The sequence below is a fragment of the Nothoprocta perdicaria genome, unplaced genomic scaffold, assembly GCF_003342845.1.
Source record: "Nothoprocta perdicaria isolate Ctin4 unplaced genomic scaffold, notPer1 scaffold_217, whole genome shotgun sequence".
Taxonomy (NCBI): domain Eukaryota; kingdom Metazoa; phylum Chordata; class Aves; order Tinamiformes; family Tinamidae; genus Nothoprocta; species Nothoprocta perdicaria.
This window is the reverse complement of record NW_020455390.1, coordinates 247,834-267,304: the sequence shown is the minus strand read 5'-3', so window position 1 is coordinate 267,304 and position 19,471 is coordinate 247,834. Positions and strand designations below refer to the sequence as shown.

The following is a 19,471-nucleotide window of genomic DNA, read 5'->3' as shown; positions in this document are numbered from 1 at the left end:
CCACACAAAAACTTGCTATTGGTTTACTCATACACCTTATCAGAAATCACACATCATGGCTTAATTTAACTTCTTCCCTGTAGTGGAAGCTAGATGATTCAATCAATTATTCTTCTTACATGTTAAATTCTCTCCCAAATACTGGCACAAAACTTTCTCCTTTGTTCACTGCAAATAACCAAGCATTTCTCTTAAGCTTAGAATTTGCATGGTATGTTTCAAAGACATCACTTGTAGATCTTGGAGCATATCCCTCTGCAGTAATACCTGTCAAAGTCTTGAATATCAATTAATATAAAATCATCTTCCTGTATGTTCTGTTCCTAATCTTTTTCCTTCCTTTAAAGTATACAAACTTAACTATTAAAAATATAGAGATCAGTACAGACTGCATCCAGCCAAATGACCTGTCACAGCTACTCACAACACAGTTATGTTATACAAACATCACTGATTCATGTGGTAGGAAGATTTTCCTTTGTATGTTTCTAAAATGTATATCTTCCAAAAATATCAATGTACATAACTGTATTTTTGCAATGTACTTTCTGCTTGAGAAGACACGCCTTGAAGTTTATTAACATTTGTGGTGATGAAGGGAGGGACTAGGTCTACATTCCTAATAGGAAGCCTCAAGAGAAAGCATTATTTCTGGTCAAAAACATATCAATTTTCTTATGTTTTTGACCAAACTAATAAATCTTTCCTCGACACTGGAAAAATCAGTTCAGACTTGCAAACTCAACCGTAAATTCTCTGAAGTCATACAATCTAGGAGCAAGTAATTCCTTCCTGATTTAGTCAGTATTCTACTCTTAACAGAAAACCTGAAATAGATGTTCTGAACCACCGCAGCAACAAGCTTTAATACAAATGGTGCAGATTTACATGGGCACGTGTACAATAGTTGCTTCCCTCTGGTGGCTGGCTTAGATAGTGAAGGAGGGAAGGCTTGCCCCTAAAGGTCTCTTTTAAAGCATACAGAGAAAGGTTACCTATATGTAGCATATAAAACAGTATCTGTTTTCAGCATATGGCTTCCATCCAGCCTGTACTTTAGGATGCAGTTGCTCATACCCACCTAGTAGGCATTCTCACCCAGCAATATCTTGACTCCCAAAGCAATCCTCTTCGGCCTCAGCAGAACTGTAAGAGGTTCTGGGGGCAGGGGGCACATTCTAATTGCTCCAAGTCCCGTCTGTAATCCAAGAGGCATGAGGCTTCCTTATACCCTAAAACACGCATGGAACATTTTCTGATGATGTTAGCGCTGCTCCAGCAAGGGAGGTACCCTGTTCACAAGTAGCTATGAGGTGTTTTTTTCAATGTATGGCAGGTCCACCAGCGCACGCTGATCTTCAGCACAGCATTGCAGGTAGTCCCAAAAGCAAAATACACAGCTATCTTCCTGGCAATACAAAAAAATGAGTGCTAAAAGCCTGTGTCTGACTTCATAGTCCTGCACAATATTAGGAACAACTCCTGACTGCAGCAAACATATATCTGCAATTTACAGATAAAAGTAAGTACTGTGGCAAATGCAGAACTATCAAAGAATCTTCTGAACAGTTCGAGAAGTCTGATATGTAAGAGCATAGGGGACAACCTTCCTTCTCATCTTCCTGTCCACTTGTTTAAATGGTATTTACAGTGTTGAAATTCACATCGCATTTTAATAACTGGCAGATTGAATACAACTTGTTATGGAATGGGTATCACCCGATAGCAGATAGATCAATGTGTTGTGTGTGTGTATAAAAATCTAATATTAATCTAAGATTAAAAATCTAATATTTTGCTATTTGCTTCTATTGGGAAAATAGAGTGGAACAGCTTCACATTCACAGTATGTTAAAATGCATTTGGACCATATTCTCTATTCATAACTAAACATTACTCAAGATCTTTTTAAGAAATCCTGCCAGTAAACTGTAATTGGATAACGAATACCACAATAAATAAACCTGCAAATTTTCTTTTTGTACTGATGGCGCAATGGAAGCTTTAAATACTTCAAAAATATTCTAAGGCTAAATGTTCATCTCTGTTTTCCATATCCAGATGGCTGTTTGCCAGAGCCTAAAGAAATGAGAAAGGGGACAAGGAAAGTGCTGAACTCATAAAAATTGAAAGTCTCTAGAGGCAAATTTTTGAGAAAAGGCAGTTACTGTGATTTGGCTCCACCTTTCTCAGCCAGCTTGCACAGGCCCTCAGAGCATAACAACCCACAACATGATCTGTAYAAGACAGGTGCTTCCTAATCCCTCCACTTAATGCAAAGTTCCAGACGATGTGGGGTCCTACTGGGTGTTAAAAACGCTCTTGCTCTTCCAAATAATATGGTCTGAAAGCCATTTTCAGTTGTAACTTTTTAACCAAACTCATGTTACATCTGAAACTTCTTGCAAAGGTAACTCCTAGAAATTTGGAATATCATGTCAAAGCTGCAGGCTTCAGTGATAATAAAAATGCTCTTACTGCTTCTAACTCCTCAAGGCACTACAGTGCCAAGACGGATCAGAAGCAATGAGAACAGGGATTTTTGCCTGCCTCAAACAATTTCAAGTAGTATCAATGTCAAAGGCAGGCACAATCACAGAAACCTATTCCAGATAAAATCCGCCTGTCTGCCCCTGAGGAGAAGCATCCAGCACAGGTGTTCAATCTTGCAGACCCTGCCAACTGCGACCTGCAGAACCACAGCAGCAATACTGACAGACAAATCAGTAAGGCTATTTCACACCAAGCTAAACAGCAATGGGAAGGAACTACATTTCATCTGCGAAGTCAGGGAATTTCTTCCTGATATTGAGAGGCAACAAAATAAAATTCCTTAGAGGCCTTTTCACAAATGCATTTTCCTCCCTCCAAAGATAAGTTTGCTCTTCTAACATTTTATAAATAGATTCCAACTTAGAGATGGCAGAGCTCAACAGCTGTTGAGCCCAACAGATAAAAGAAATGATAAATGAACGGATAAATAGAAAACTAACATTACAGTGGCTTAAAGCAGTCTTACAACTGTTATAATCCTAGACCCAACACCTTGTCACAGACAATACACACACAAGAAGATCTTTAGTTCAGAGAAAATACAGCAACAAAAGGTTAAGAAAACAAAACTAAAAAAACAGCTGTTTATGGTGGACAACCACTGGTCTGTCAAAATGTTTTACTTGCTTCAGATGGGGAAAAAATCCATAGGAATAAGCAGTAGAAATTATCCACTTGTCATCTCCTTTTTCACTGTTTCCGTATTTTAAAATATTTTGCATATGGTCATAATTCTTAATTTTGCCTACAGTTGTAAATTTGCAGCAACGGGGAGAGCATTTGCTTTTGTTTCTTTAATTTTGAAAAACGGAGACCACTCAGATGTGAGGCAATGAGCTAAAGAGCAGGTGAGAACACTACAGAAGAAATTGCAAGTTTTAAACTCATAATACACAATTTATTTGCATTTTTAACTATATTTTTATTCCTCCTTTTCTGAAATAAAGGCAGTATGTAAGATGCTTTTTCTCAAAAGTATTCTGAGAAATGAAACTCATGCAGTTCTCATTAAATTCTGCATACAAAACAGACAACAGTTTTCTAATAGCAATAAACAATTACCAACAGAAACATGACACTCAGTGTTCGAAATAGAGTTGAACAGATACAAAATAGATACCTGAAAGAATGAGCTTTCCAGGTTTATTTGTCCTCCAATTTAATATCTAAACAAAAATTACCACTAATTTGCTTTTGGTGATGGGTGAAAAATATCATAAATAGTCTTAAATTCAGGTGCTAACAGTGAAGACTTTTTAACAAAGATCTCTTCTTATTTATATGTTGTTTGTGTAATGGAGTTTTTCATCTAAAGCAAAGCATTGATTTTTAAGACATGTACTTCCCAATTCTGTTTTTACAAGAACAGAATCCTTTATTTCAAAGAAATAAGTATGGTCCAAGATACTAGATTTAACACCAAAATAGTTAGAAAATATTTTTGTAAGATCTAGTGAGAGTAYGATGAAGCACTGAATATCCATCTGGTTTTACGGAAACATTTTATTTATTTTGGAAATATTTTGATAATTGTGGCACACCATAAAAATCCTAACAATGTTCATTTCTCCCCGACACAATCTACTATTTCTCTGGACTTAATGAGCTCGGTTACAATAACCATTACAGCTGTTCTCCATTTCTCTGGATACTCACTCATCCAAAGCTCTTTAGAGTTCTAATAAAACTAGTAGTTAACTTAAAACAGTTAAAATGTTAAATGAGTTAAAAATGCAACAAGACAATCAGACTTGTTAGGACATTAAAAAAATAGACAGTATGCGTCATTTAACCTATTTCCCCTTTCATTCAGTTGTGAATGTGAAGTTTTAAAAAGTACTCTGAAATTACCAACTTCAATCAATTCTGTTAACGGACCTTCCCTTCCTCTGAGTGCAGAAAAATAATAATCAGGTGACTTGAAGAGCAGCTAGTAATCCTGCTRTATGTGCACACAGAGTAATATCTCTTTCTTATTCCTCTTCAGGATACAGCTACCACCACTCTTTTCCACAGTTTTGTATCACATAACAACAACTACTAAAGGATTCTAAACTTATTGCGCTGTCATAACCTGCAATGGTCTCAATGACCCTTTGCTGAGACCCATATGAAGATGCTGGCCATGATTTGGATTTGCACTAAGAAACAGTTATACAACTGTGCTTTGTACAGAACTGACTTACCTGAAGACTGAAGTTTTYTTGTTTTAGGTTTTTTGTTTTTGGAAATGGAAAATATAGCTTTGAAAGTAGTCATGAGCTTGGATTCTCATTTCCACCTGCGGCCATATCACTACCTGCTGTGACCTTCCCAGAGCCAGACTAGCTCAGCTTTGGGGACAGAAATTTTTGCTGACCTCTTCAGAAAGCTGGAAGCCTGCAAGTCAGCTCGGCCTCACAGCTCAGAAGCTCACTGCCCAAAACTGCCGGAAGAGAAGTGCATAGCCAAAACCGTCACACCATAGACTAACTTTGTAGTAGATAATATTTATGGATGCCAACAGTGCTCCACAAGACCAGCTGAGAGCTAGTCCAAAACAAAACCTCTGAACTGCAGAGAGCATGGGCTTTGGCTTATCAGCACCATCTGTTTCACTCCACAAACATGTGTCTACTGTGCACACCACTTTGTACTGCAGACAGCCTAAGAGTCTATTTCAGCACCTGGTTGTAAGTGGCTTTACTCAARGACTGCAAGCATCTGCCACAGCTAACAAAGCCGGTCACTGAGTTTTCTTCTCCCTTACCAAGTGACACTTTTCAACTGCATACATGACTCAAGCTATTTTAAGCTTAAGTGTCACAATAGAAATGGTGTGCATTTTAGAATAGCCATGTGCACCAACGTAATTACAAGGACTCACTCCTTTAAAAGATGTGAAATGGTTGCTGCAATCTCACTGTTCTCAATACCACCTGCCAACCCCAAAATTTCAACTTACATAATAATTTCAATTTATTCAACTGTAATACTTTATGTAGGAGCAACTCAATACTCCACGCACCCGTGGTACCATCCCTACATGCAAACAGCTCCGCTCTAACATGAGTCAAACAGATCTTGTGACTTTCAAAAATCCTGAGACCCAACACCAACGGCTTACGTCATAGGAGTGATCATGCTAAAGACACACATCCATTTATGTCACAGCAAGTGGGGAATGTTTATACGAGCTTTCATAAGGACTCCCCTTGCAGAAGAGTTCCTGGAAAGCACAGCAAGGCTAGGACATCTCCTTTGTTTCTGGATCTTAAAATGAAGTCCAGCTGACATACAAGCAGGGAGCCGTTGCTGACATCTAAAAGCAAGTGCTGTGGTTGCTGCTGAAGACGTCACACTTCCACACTCCAGACCTGAAGCTGTCAGTTTTGGGGATAGCAATCAGGCCTTTTTTGAAAACTCATGGAAGGGCCATGGAAAGGAGGAAAATGTATCCAGTGCCTGAGGTTGGCAGGGCCAACTACACTAGCAAAAATGAACAGCAACTACATGCAGTGTTTTAGTTCTTCCATGTACAGCTTATTCCTCATTTGTTCAATATTTACAATTGTTTCATCTCTGTTGAAATCAAAGTTACAAGAAGATAAGTAGCCAGGCAAACAGAAAAAATAAATCATGATGTAACTTGAAAATAGTACTCTCAAATGCACCATTCCATTAAAGTGCTTTTCCACATAAGGATTACTCTATTGTACACAGACATACCTCTAAAGTGTGCTTGTGAGACCCCATCTCCTCTCCTTTCTCCTGTAGCAGAAAAGGAACAGTCTCTGACAAAGTCACTCTACTGCAGGCAAGATTTCGCAAAAAGCCTATTGATATTTACAGCGTGTGTGTGTGTTTGTACACACACATATAAAAGGTTCTGAAGGGGAGTTTTGTGCATGGAAGCAAATCTGATTTCAGTGGAAAACCTCCAGATAGACTTTGGTGAAATTCCTTTGGCAATGCATTACACTAGTTTGCTATTTATGAGACAGAGATCTGGGATCAGAAAGTCTTGTTTAACTACTATGCCCAAGGAGAAAAGAGAACTTGATTATAAAGCTAGAATGAGCTTAGCTGAGGAGATCGATCTTCCTAGACAAAGATTCCTACAGTTCAAACCCTAAAAAAAAAGTTGTCTGTGGAACAGCCACATAAAAGCTGGGAGAAACCCTTTCTGCTACTTCTACAGTACAAGTTTAATACATTAATATTTAGAAAATCTCAGTGTTGCCCAAAGCATTAAACATATGCCTCACATACACAATTAGCTTTAATACCAGTAGCCAYGAAAATACTAACCTTTCAAGTTACCTTTGAATATGTTAAGACACGTTAATCTCTGAACATCTCAGACATAATTAAGCTGAAGTTATTATTTACACATAAGAATTCTAAGCAAAGTTGTCCTTTAAAACTGGAGAGCCTAGTCATTGCTGCATTCCTTTTAATTCCAAATAGGAATTACTTCACAACTTCCTACAAAATACTTTTCAAAAACTGTTTCAAAGCTTGAAACAGTCTTGATGAAAATGGAATGCTAGAACTTTAGCCTTTACAAATACTAGAGACCGTAAAATACACAATATACACAAAATACAAAATATCACAAAAAAAAACCCAAAATCCTATGGAATGTCTTTATTTCAACCAAAAGGCATTTTTTGACAACATTTACTGGCAAGTTTCCAACCAGCTCTCACAAAAAAACTGATGTATTTTTTGACAGTGATAGTAGCAGACAATTATGTTTCAAGTACCTTGGGGCAATGTTGCCTCATGTTATAGAAAATAAGAGAAGTGACAGGAAAAAAGGTAGTCCAGGGATGCTGCAAGTGTATTTTACTGTTTGGACTCTACAAGTGACAGGAAAAGGCTGTAATAAAATTCAGGGGAACAAAAAAAAAAGCAGTAGCTATCTAGAAAGATCTTTTAACGCTTCAGAGCTCCTAGCAGCTATATGTACACAGAACAGTATTTATTGCCACTTTCAAGAACTTCTGCAAAACATGCTTTCATAAGGATAGAGTAATTATAAAATCCATCATTATTCAAAGTGCTACATCAGAAATATTAAAAAGAAATGACACAGATAGCCTTTAAAAATATACGAGTCCAGTCACTGCACTGCATTCTAACACCCTTGCACAAGCAGTTGCATATTTTCTAATAATAGCTAAAGAGGATGCCCAGCTCTGCACACAAACCTCAAAACATCAGTGTAGAAGGGACGCCTGGGCAACCAGAGTGTTCTTCCTTTCTAACTGAACCACTTCCCGAAGAAAGGAATTCTTCAAAATAGCCTTCCAAGAAAATCATCGGCTATATTTAACACAGATACCTAAACCTCAACATTAAAGAACCTTACACTTTTGCAAAACCCCTATTCAATTACACATGAAGTTCCCTATGAATATGAAATCCAGTGACAAGAACGTCTCGTAACATTTCTGAATCATCAGGAAGATATGAAATTTCATTTTTCACCTCTACAGGAAACTTTTACTCTTAACTTTACCTTTCTACGACGTCTTCTCCATTCCAGCAAGTTGAGCTGTCTCTCATCACCAGATCTCCATCACACAGCCTTTCTGCTATAGAAGCATAAAAGGTTCGGGATCGCTTCATATAGTTGATGAACTCTCTGCAATGCATAAGACACATTTAACAACAGGATGGTACACTTAGGGTTCAAGTCTCCCTGTCCATTAAACCCTCCAAAGTCAACACCCTTACAAAAACTAAAAAGCCAATGAAGTTACCTTCCATTTATTCTAATTATCACCCAGTCTTATTTAGCCCGGTATTAATGCGCACAATAACAAAAGGATTGTTTTAAGAAATTTTATTTACACATCTCAAATTTGAAGTTTACACCAGTCTCTACACAAACAGATAAAAAATGAGAAAGCACTATCTTTAAAAGAAGTGATGACTTTTTCCCTGTTAACGAAAGCGAGTATTTCTCCATTCCTTGAACCTATGTCAGATGAATTAAGAATATTGTCAACACTCTCCTGAGTGAAAAAGGCTTCATAAAGCTAGCATCTGATCACAAAGCCTGCAATCTTCTATTCAGTACTCCAAACAAGCAACAGCAGGACATACTTCCCGTCATCACTATCGCTCTGATAGCACAAAGAAATTYCCATCTCATCAAGTCTGGCACCTGACCCGTAAGAACAGTCTGGGCCCATTGCTTTGGAGAATAAGCCAAAAGTCCTGTCCAGTACAGCCTGTTTCTGATGCACATACGGAAAAAATGCCTTCTTGCAGATCACCCACTGCCTCACTATAATCTGATTATACCTATAATATACATGGCTGAGGTAGCCAGAAACTACTGGCTACCTGGAACTGGAACTCTGGAAGCTCCTGTTTGGCATAAGATTTTTCAAATACTGAGAACAAGAGACAGGGAAACTAAACTGCAGCTATCAAGGATCTACTTGCCCCAGAGAGTCCTTCAAGAGTCCATTTTGAGGCCAAAGGACTCATTCTGATTTATAATGCTTCTGTCTGGCAGACTTTAAGAGGACAGTGCACTGAAGCCGTGCTTAGGGATATAGCTGGATAGAGCTCGCCACAGGAACAGTCGGGATTTATTACTCTTTTTAGAACTAGTGCTTTAAACAACGTTCAAGTCGACTTATCTTACCATACAAGGTATAAGGCAAGGGTTATCTTTCCCTACAGTTTCATACTTCAGACTTTCATGGAAAGTCTTTATACTTTCATGGAAGTGTTAAGCTGACCCAGCTTTCTCATGTGTGACAAAATCCTACACTAGATAAGGTAATTACCACGTGCTTCCAAGGAATTAACTTGCACTACCACTGCAGGAAAGCTCTCCTTTTAAGAAAGAGGAGCAGGCTTTCTCGGCTTTCAATGAGGAAGCAAGAACTGCTACACCTGGGCTGCTTAATAATGAATATAACCTCTAAGTATTTAGGTAGAAAAGYCCAGCCCAGTCACAAGGTTACCCACGTGTTGGAATAGGTACTGGTTACACAAAGGTGATGATGACACAGATGCTCAAGATGTTTAAATCTTCTAAAATGTTTTTTTTTTTTTTGAGGAAAAGATGCTCATAAAAATATAAAAATAAAAATAAAGCCTAAGTTTGTCTTACTCAGCTCACAGCAAGAAACTTAAAATCCTTTGCATTTTCAGTCTGAATTGGCCTTTGACATTTCAAATTAGTGTCTCAGCACATTGAGCAAGCATTCTGTGCCCAACTCAATCTTACCCTGGGGAAATACTTTTCATCAGAATGAAATTAAATATGATAGGTAGAAAATACGGTTTACCATAGTCACGTAATATAAAAGCACTAATCAAGAGCATGTCAATTCCTAGATTAGGGCTGAAATAGCAGCTTATAGCAGAGATAACTAAGTGTACAGACAACAAAATATGTCACTTGGTTTTCAATCTTACCGAGAGATTTTTTTCAAACTTCTTGATTTGTCATTCTTTGAAGCTTTCAGAGGCAGAGAACTGGAATAGGCCAGGGAGAATAAGCATCAATCAGGAGAGGTTGGGGAGTAGGGGAAGTGCAGGAATTCAGGTAAATGAGGGAAAGAAATAAGACAAAAGAGAAAAGCAAAAATTATTTGAAAGCAAGTTCATCAAGCACATGCATAGGACAATATAAGAAAATAAATAAGAAGGAAAATTGTCATGAGATTTTTCAAAAGCATAGATCCAATTAAAAATATCAATGCAACACAAAAATACATGCAAAAAAAAAAAAAAAGAGAGAGATTCTTTTTCACAATCATTTTCATTTTCAAATAAAAGCACAACTAAAATTGTAGTACACAGCCAAAAGGTAAAAAATAACTTAGGCTAAAGCTTAGGTGAACATAAAGTTTATTATAACTGATATCAAAGGGAAAAACTGTTAAATATATGCAGCTATACAAGAAAATAATGGAAAACAGCTTAAAATGAACACCATGGGAAGGGAGACACAAAATGAGCAGCATTCATTTTTTGGTGTAATGAGCACACCTTGTCTCTTAAATATTGTGAATTAAATTTTTTTTGGCTGTTCACTTTTGGTCAGTAAGTACCGTTGAGAGAAAATGACTCTTAAAAACCAAGATGGATGGGACCTAAGGCCACAGTTAAGCTTTTTTTTTTTTTTAAAAAAAAAAAAAAAAAATCCTAATTTGAGCCCTCTGCAATAGTATTTACTACAAATCCCCTTTTTAGCACCAGGATCCGTATTTAATATTACATGTTGTATTCAACACTAGCACCTAGATACAATGTTATACTTGTGTTATTTGATACTACATTTTGCTCACTCTTATATTGATATTTGTGTATGAAATGATGGTAATATCTGGAGTAACACATGCCAGCAAGGGGGTTTCAAGATACCTGCCAACTCAGGTAGCTTTACTGAAAAGAGTAAGCTTCATCCTGAGCAGCCTGGAAGATGCCCCATGTAAAGGTGCTCTGCCATCCTACTTGGTAGGGGCTTACAGCCAGGTGTGGCCCCCAAAGAGAGTGGCCTTGTCTTGTAGTGATCCTTGGGTGTCACTCACCACTCTGGAAATAGTGATTCCAAAATGGCCAGTCCAAAAATAAATAAATAAATGAATAAAACCACAGAGTTGATAACAAGGCAAATTTGGATGAGCTGAAAACATCTGTCTTGGTCAGATAGTTGGGCAGAAATGTTCAGTTCTTTTCCATTGCAAGTAAATTTGTATCTGGCCTTAATAATCTATTCTGTCCTATCACTTTAATACTTTAATTTTATTAAAACCATATGAGATCTAATACAATAGATAATTAATATGAAATAAAATAGATGACCTTGCCTTCAATCATTTCTGAAGAATCTCTGAATTTAAGTACAAAAGACCTGWATAATAAAAAATTCCCAACAAAACACCACTGCAAGGCATGCCTCTTCCTATCATGGGGCAAATATCATGCTATATTTCTTTGATAAACATAATCTATTTCTCTATACAGATCTGCATCCAGTTTATGCTTAGGAGTTTTAAATTCCACATGCAGCAGACATGCTAAAGGCAGGTGTTCAGCTTTGCCAGGAGTACTGATCCTGACCAGAATGGTAATTTGTGTTGAACTCAGCAATAACATTCCAATTTACTGTGGACATCCTGTACATTCCATGTACATTCCATGTACCATCATACGTCTTCAATTTTCTTGTCATCTGTACTATACGTTATAGTAACCTATACATTAAAAAATGATTGCAACAGCAATCCTTCTAGTTTCATTTAATCCCTGAATCCTATCGTGCAATGGAGAGGAAAAAATAAATAAATAAATAAATAAATAAACAAGACAAAAACCCCCACACAACTACATGTCTCAGCACATTCAAAGAAAAGTCTTACTACAAGATCACGCAGCATTTAAGTTTCAGCTTCTTGCATCACTATCCGTGGCACACAGCAAAAATGTGGGAATGGAATGTGGAGGAAAATAAAGATGAGAAATCTCGCAAGAACCAGTGAGGGTAAAAGGAGCAGAAAATGATTTAATTATCCCAAAAGAGGATCCAGTTGCTGCAGAAATTCAGGAACCATGCATGATCAAGTTGTGCAGAATAGCAAAGTCTAGGAGAACCTTAGGAGAGAATACTGAGCAAGCTACTATTTCTAGCCAGACCCTGAAAGGCACCAACCCAAAAGATACACCAGTCATGCTGAGGGAAATGACCTCAGAAACCCACAGAAACAGCCTTCTCAGCAATCAGCTCCTCAGGAGCTTTACATCCCCGTTTTAAATACATAAGCAACCTGAGCTCCATCAGGAAGCTGAAACCAAGTGAAATACTGAAATTCACATTCTTAAAAAAAAGGACTGACAAAGTAGTTTGGTCTTTATTTTGTAACTGGTCCCTTGGAAGAGGTAGCACAATTGCAACATATATATGTACATACAACTAAACTGTTTCACATTAAATGTTTAATGGCACCCATCTTTAAGTAGGGATAATAGAAGGGTTTTTTTGTTTGCTTGTTGTTTCCCCCAGACTGGTTCTTCTCTTTGTGCTTGGTAATATTTTGTCAGACTTTGAGAACGGGCCACCACAGCATGGACTGTGCTGGCTCATCTCTTCTTTCTTTCTTCTCATGTTGCAAAATTGAAGGGTCATATTCCACATCTCATTTAAATTAAGGGTGGGTTGAAGAGAGGTCTGCTAAATACAGCAACAGACTGGGACTGAGGCCAGTCAAAAAGCCTGTGACCTAGTACTTAATCTGACAGACAGCTGAGATTATTGCCCTTCATTTTCTAAATTGCCAGAAGCTACGGCACCAAAAGAGATCCCTGTAACTACTCCCACAGTCTAGATCGCCACTAGCAGTTATCTGTCACTCTAAGAGCATTCTACACAAGTCATTGCAACAATTACTTCCCTAACATATTTATAAAATTTTGTTATTTTAAATTTTTTGTTATTGTTATCATGTGATGAAATGTCAGAACAAACAACAGCAATCATTTACAGTGTATTTCAGTACTTACTGTTATACAATTCTTCCAAAAGCAAAGTACAAGCTCCATATCATGTGTTTTATAACAAGTCAGGAAAATTTTAAAATATTCCCCACTTACTAATTACGGTTCCATCCATCAATCTTTGATGCATATCCTCTTGTTGTTTCAGGTTTATGTTGGAGTTACTAAGAAGAACACACTGGCCAGAAATACTTCAACGCAATTTTATGGTCAGTTACCTCTGAAATTTCCTCATGTATCATAAGTGGCATTGCAAAGACATCCTTCCCTCCCCACTTAAAATTTACATAACAACAAYGCAGGAGATCTGGGAGGAAAAGTGAAAGAAACTCCATAATACCTGGGAGCAAGGATACCTGGGCAGGGGAGAAAGGCAGTAATTCAGCTGTCCAGTGTCCAAACTAGCATGTAGTTGAAAAACGGAAGCCAAGATGGATGGATTGTCTAAATGCACAAGGTTCATTGCTGTTCTTTTTACATAGCAACTTCAAAAGACCTCAGGGGATCTTATTATCTATCCTTCTCCCCATCCCAGAGAAACAAAGGATTCACTTATTGTCATGGGAATGAGTCTTCACGCCCTTCTCCCTCACCTGCACTAGAAGGACCCAAGTTCATAAAAACCTGCATAGCTGTACTAAAAAAAAAAAAAACCCACACCTTGCAAAAAAGCAAAAAAAGCTTTTCTTGGAAAGACCCGTAACATATTACCACGTGTACATCTTTGTAGTGTACATCTCCAACAGCTGGAGAGTACACAGACAAGATGGCACACCTGTGGCTCTGGCTTAAACACTGTTCTATAAGGACGCATTATCATGAGCTATGGACTGCAGAGGTTATTTCAAACCAGCTSTTGCTTATTATTACCTTCTCTTACTGTTCAGACTAGTGTGAGCCATCACGAGCATTTGCGTTTCGGTCACTTCCTTCACTGGCACTATGGTGTCTGACGACAGGTTCCCCTCTTGTCGTTTGGGCTGTCCACACACTTTATCAACCTGTATGAGAGGAAGGGAAAGGAAAACYGTGTTTGAATAGAGACACTGACTGACAACTACATTAGTGTCAGCTTGTTCCTTAKGGTTTGCATCAAACGTAAGAGAAGGTGTCAAGGGTGGAGAAAGAAGAGGTTCATTTGCAGGAACAAGAAACTCGTTCCTTGGACAGGAATGACCAAACTAACAAGTGGTCCATAGAGAGTCACTTGTATAAACTCAATAGCCATGCACCTGACCCAAGACACCTGGACTATAGAACACCTAGAAATTAGTTGTAAAGGTAACACTTTGATATAGATTTGAGGCTTCTCAAACTTCTATCATTTCTCAAACAAACATGAGAAGATGACAAAGGAAATCCTACTGCAAACACAGCAGTACCAGAAACCTTAAATCATACAGCATTCATCACCCTGCACCATACAGCATTCATCACCCTGCACAACATTTAGCAGAGCGAGAGGATTCTTGCTGGTCTGTGCTTTTTACTGAACCTGGGGAGCAATGGTTACCTAACTGCTAAACATTGCAGAGCATAGATGACCTGAAATAATTTCCCTTTCTGCCCCTTTCCACCACTAAAATGTATATGCCTGTGTCAGTGCAAGTATAGGACAATTTCCTCTAATCTCTCTGCTGACTTCCTCCAGGAAAACTACTTCTATGTAAATGTAAGAGATATTTTATTCTGAAACAGACAGACCAAATGAAAATGAAAAGCTGGAAGCTGCAGAGGCATTACGCTGAACACGTATTTCAGATGTACAAATTTAGCCTGTTTCTGTATAATATGTTGCAAAGAATACAAAACTGAATGAGGATGCACTGGATTAATGCTGACATGCCAGCAGCCGGTAGAGGGGAGCCAGTCACCTCGCTCGGCAGCAAACACTGTCGATACTGTTTTGCTCTCACTAGAGACCAGYGCAGCACTGATTCAAAACAAAACTTTTGTGAACTAAAATATTCTATTTCAGCCCCTCCTAAACTTCTGAAAGAAAGAAAACACTCCATGCAAAGGAAAATGTAAAACAAAAAATGCCTTCTGAACCCTCTGGAACTGCACAGGGGTATCGCACAGCTGGGCCACATTCCTGCACACACTGTTCCCTGTTATCTGCCTTGGGTTTCCTAGGTTTCCTACAACATACAGACCAAATTCCCAGCACAGGCTTCTTGCAAAGCCGATCTTAGGTTACATTGTGTCAGTAAAGATTGTGTCTCCACAAATAACATACTTACTGCATCGAGTCACTGTGGGTTTGTTAAGACACATTCAAACAACTAACACCAAAACCGTTCGGAAAAGCAGACTGTTTCTTGCATGTTTTCACAGCGAAGAAGTTGATTTTCTTGGCTTTCCCGTAAGAAGTTTCAAAGAGATTTAGTCAACACTTCTGTTGTGAATCAATAGTTAAAGCACTCAAATGAAAACACTCATTCTGTTTTGATCTGTATTTCTGGTAACAGAGAAATTTAAACTGCAAACATTTCAGTACTCTGTCAAAACTTACTTCCTTTTTAAATGACACTAAATTTCTTTTTAAATGATACTAAGTTCCCTGCAAACCCAAACAAACCACAGCTTTATAGATATATATATATATTTCCATAATTTCTTAAGATTTCTTAATCTTAAAAACTTTAACCAGCTCTGCTCAGTTAAAAGGAGAATACACAGCTGCACTGAAGAATAAATCACCTTCACACTTGTTGCCTAGCGGGTGCTTTGGCGTCTTTCCTCTCGACCACCTTTACACCAGACACAAACCATGTACCCCAGACAAAGGTGAGCACGATGGGAGACACGAGAGCCGTTTGCACGAGAGCAGCTCCGCCGCTGGGGAGGGCACAGCGCCCTAACGGTCGCCKCGCGTGCAGCGACGAACGGCCGCGCCCTAACGGTCCGCACGCGCCGGGCGGGGAGGGAACAATGCGCTTACGATCCGCGCATGCGCAAAGACAGGCAGGGAACGACCGCGCCCTAACGGTCGGTGCGGGCGACGTGCGAGACGTGAGAGACGTGGTGGGGGGGCGGCGTCGCGAGTGCAGCCGCTAAAGGTCCGCGCATGCGCACAGATGGGGGGGAAAGATCACGCCCTAACGGTCGTCGCGCGGCTTGGGGTGCGGGTGGGGTGGGGTGGGGAGAGGAGGGAGGTGGGTCGGGAACAATGCCCTAATAGTCCCCCACATTGAACTTTTCTTGGACTTCAAGCTTTATTTTTACACCGGGGCTGCTTCTTAAACATCTGTCTTTCTGATAACCTTTCACTACAATTTCTTCTCCTGTGAATATCCCTTCGTAATGAAGCACAGGATCACGTATATATACACAAAGGATTATGTGACCTCTCACTATTTGTTCAGTAAAAGAATGTCTATTTACAATTATTGCAAAGGCTTAACAAAATAAACTGAAAAGAATCTCATTCAGAATGTTTTGAACTCTTGCAGCTTAAGCAACCTTTAAATTTAAGGTCATATTTAATATTCTTAATAGAATCAAGCGCAGGAAAAAAGGTCATGCCCTTCTAGATATGGAGAGAATCTCATCTCCCTAAAACAAGAGACCTTTTCACCAGTTGACAACAGTAATATTTTTTGATTTTTRTACTGGGAAGTTTAGTATTTTAAAATACATTATTTTCTAGCGATCGGGCCCCTGAGCATGACACATTTTCCAGCAGGTTCCCCCACAGCAAGATACAGCCCAGCCCAGTTCCACCAAAATCCCAAGGTCTCGGTGAGCACGTCCGACAAAAGAACAAACCCTATACGGGCCTTGGCGCGTGGGCGCTCGTACCATCGAAMCACACAAACGCACTTCAGTCTGGTTTTGCTGCTTACAAAAGCCACATTTTCAGCAAGGAAAGCAGGAAACACTGAGTTACAGCAAAGTCAGGTTTAATTCCAGACTTGTCAATGTGATACCAAACCCCAAGCTTCTTTGGGGTCAGCCACAATTTGTGCACCAGACGCAATGACACAAGACGCCAACACAAATTGTTTGTCATTTTCTGCTATCCGAGCCATCAACCAAAGCTCATTATGTAAACACAGAAACCTCTCCTTAGCAGCAGCTGTAATCCATCATTCCAGCACTGTTGCAAAACACTATTTTTCAGTGCTCAACTGATGAGTGGGATCACTTCAAATGCCAGCTAAGCCAGGGCAAACCTTGCATAATTTGCACATTGTCACTGTCCATAGTTTAACGAACAAAATTCTAAGCACAGTAAAGAAAGGAGGTGATGGTAACTGGACCCAAAAAGGCAAATAAAGATAAAAGTGTACAGAACATTTAATTTTCATTTAATTACTGTGCATCTTATATGTTACAAAGTACAAATGCMGCGTTTTGCTGGTAGCGAAGTTCAGTCTTGTATGAATATAAACTATGGGATTATTAGTTTCATTTCCTCAAACAACATGGTGTATTTCATTTGGGAGAGGTGTGCATTCTTCCTTCAGTAACTTTTCAATCTAGTGGACATATTCATGTAAATTAATTCCCCAAAAAATTTGTTCAAATTGATGGTTAGACCAGGAGAGATCAAATCTTAACAGTAGTGATTCCACGAAAGAAAGGGAGGCACTATGAACTTCTCAAGGGCATGAAAAGCTTCTGTTGAACTTGACAATTCATATGGCATCAAAGAATCCAACCACTAAGCTATGCAAAAAGTTTCTTTTTGCAAGCTCGCTCTGTTCTGCAGCCTGTGGAGCTACTTGGCTTTAACCTTGCTTTGAATTACAGTAATATCTTAATGGTTAATTTTGGAATCAATATGCAAGGGTGCCAGAAAAATATGCCAACCGTCATAAAAAGAACCCACATTCTGAGGAAAGACATGAAGAATAGATGTATTCTGGAAACTGCTGGGTGAGCACAAGATACAAATCATCCCAATACTTTCATGAGACATCTGGACTCCTGTTACTCCTGTGCATATCTCACCATCTTCCGCAAACCAAACAACAACASGAAAGCAGCATTTTAGCAGTGAGAACCTAGAAGTAATGGATCACTGTTTAACACAGCTAACACGAATGAAYTGATCTAAACTCCATTATCAGTTACATAATTTAGCCCTATCAATTTCCATGACCTTGCATGCCTTGGTAGGCTCCTCTTGTGCACTCAAAGCCAAGGAAACCCTGTCACCTACGCGGGTCACAGGGAACCTGAGGAAACCCTGTCCCAACAGCTAACGCTGAAAGTTCCTTCTGTCTCCGACAGGTTTGCAATACAGATCTGTTCAATTCTGACACCAGCTCTTAGAATGCCTTGATCATATAGCAATAATTCAAGGTCTTCACCCACTTTTTTTTTTTCCCCCCTTCCCCTTGAGGACTCTCTGCGTTACAGAAAAAAAAGAATAAATAGTGTGGAAGGGTTATTTAGAATCTCAAAGTGCTGGAACATGAAATCAGTAAATTCAGAAAGCGCTTATAAACTCCCTGGCTAAAAATTGAGGGCTATAAAATTTAGACAGTGATCTCAAGGTCAAGGAACGATTAAAGAAAACCAGAGACCAGTTATACTTTGGTCATATAACAGAGTTGCTAGGGCAACACTTACCCAGAAGAACAGGAAMGCAAATCACCACCAGCACAGCAAATGCAAAGCACAAAACCATGGGTCCTAAATCTTGGGACTGGAAAAATCTGTATCGTAACTTTTCTGCAGGTGCGAAACAACTTACACACACAGAAACTGCAATTTTGTGAGGATTCTTCTGAATGTTATTTTTCTATGAATTGTGTATATATAATTTTACCCAACTGGAAGAGAAACGGTTATCGTTTATAAAAGCAAAACAACCTATAAGCAGCATTTAAGTTTTGCTTGCCATTTAAAATTTGAACAAAGTAGTAAAGTTGTGTTATTTATTTTCATTCTGAAGTGAAAATAATTATCCAAATGCTATAATTTATCACTCATATGACTAAAAAAGCACTTTGAAGTTCATGCTTCAAATGGTTAAGCAAGTATGGAGAATCTCGGTCCTGTTGGTGTTAGCCAGACTCAGCTGCTCRGCAACACAGCTCACAAGTCGGCCCCATCACAAAATGAATGATGGGAAGAGCAGGAAACTCCTGCTCCATTCAAAAGGAAGGTTTGGCCAAAGCCAGGCCCACAGCCAAGGTCACTATCATGGAAAATATTTTTTAATTAAAGAAGAGATTCTTTCCCAGCACAAAGCTGGGAGTTAGTGCAATGTGATACTAATGACTTATTAGTTAGACCCACGGTCTTGCACTTTGAAACTACGCAGCAGCTGACATGCACAATATTCTGTGTCAGGAATATACTGCTTTCCTACCCTGTCCCATTCATGTTTCTGGTCTTGTTCTGGTGACTTCTTGCACTGAGACCTGGTGATTCTGTCCTTTCTTTATGCATG

At 38.9% G+C, this 19,471-nt stretch overlaps 1 protein-coding gene across 3 annotated transcripts in view; it reads right to left on the bottom strand.

Moving 5' to 3' along the window:
* Window positions 1-19,471, bottom strand: part of LOC112946783 (glypican-5-like) — a 373,787-nt gene that overhangs the window by 280,567 nt on the left and 73,749 nt on the right. For all 3 annotated transcript variants that reach the window (XR_003249298.1, XM_026038723.1, XM_026038724.1), the window contains 3 exons: window positions 13,933-14,063; window positions 9,982-10,041; window positions 8,060-8,185 (listed from right to left, as the gene is read on the bottom strand). Coding sequence is in view for 2 of the 3 variants with exons in the window: in XM_026038723.1 (XP_025894508.1) it covers window positions 8,060-8,185; window positions 9,982-10,041; window positions 13,933-14,063 (317 nt within the window). In the remaining variant the exon portion in view is untranslated. The remainder of the gene's footprint in view (window positions 1-8,059; window positions 8,186-9,981; window positions 10,042-13,932; window positions 14,064-19,471) is intronic.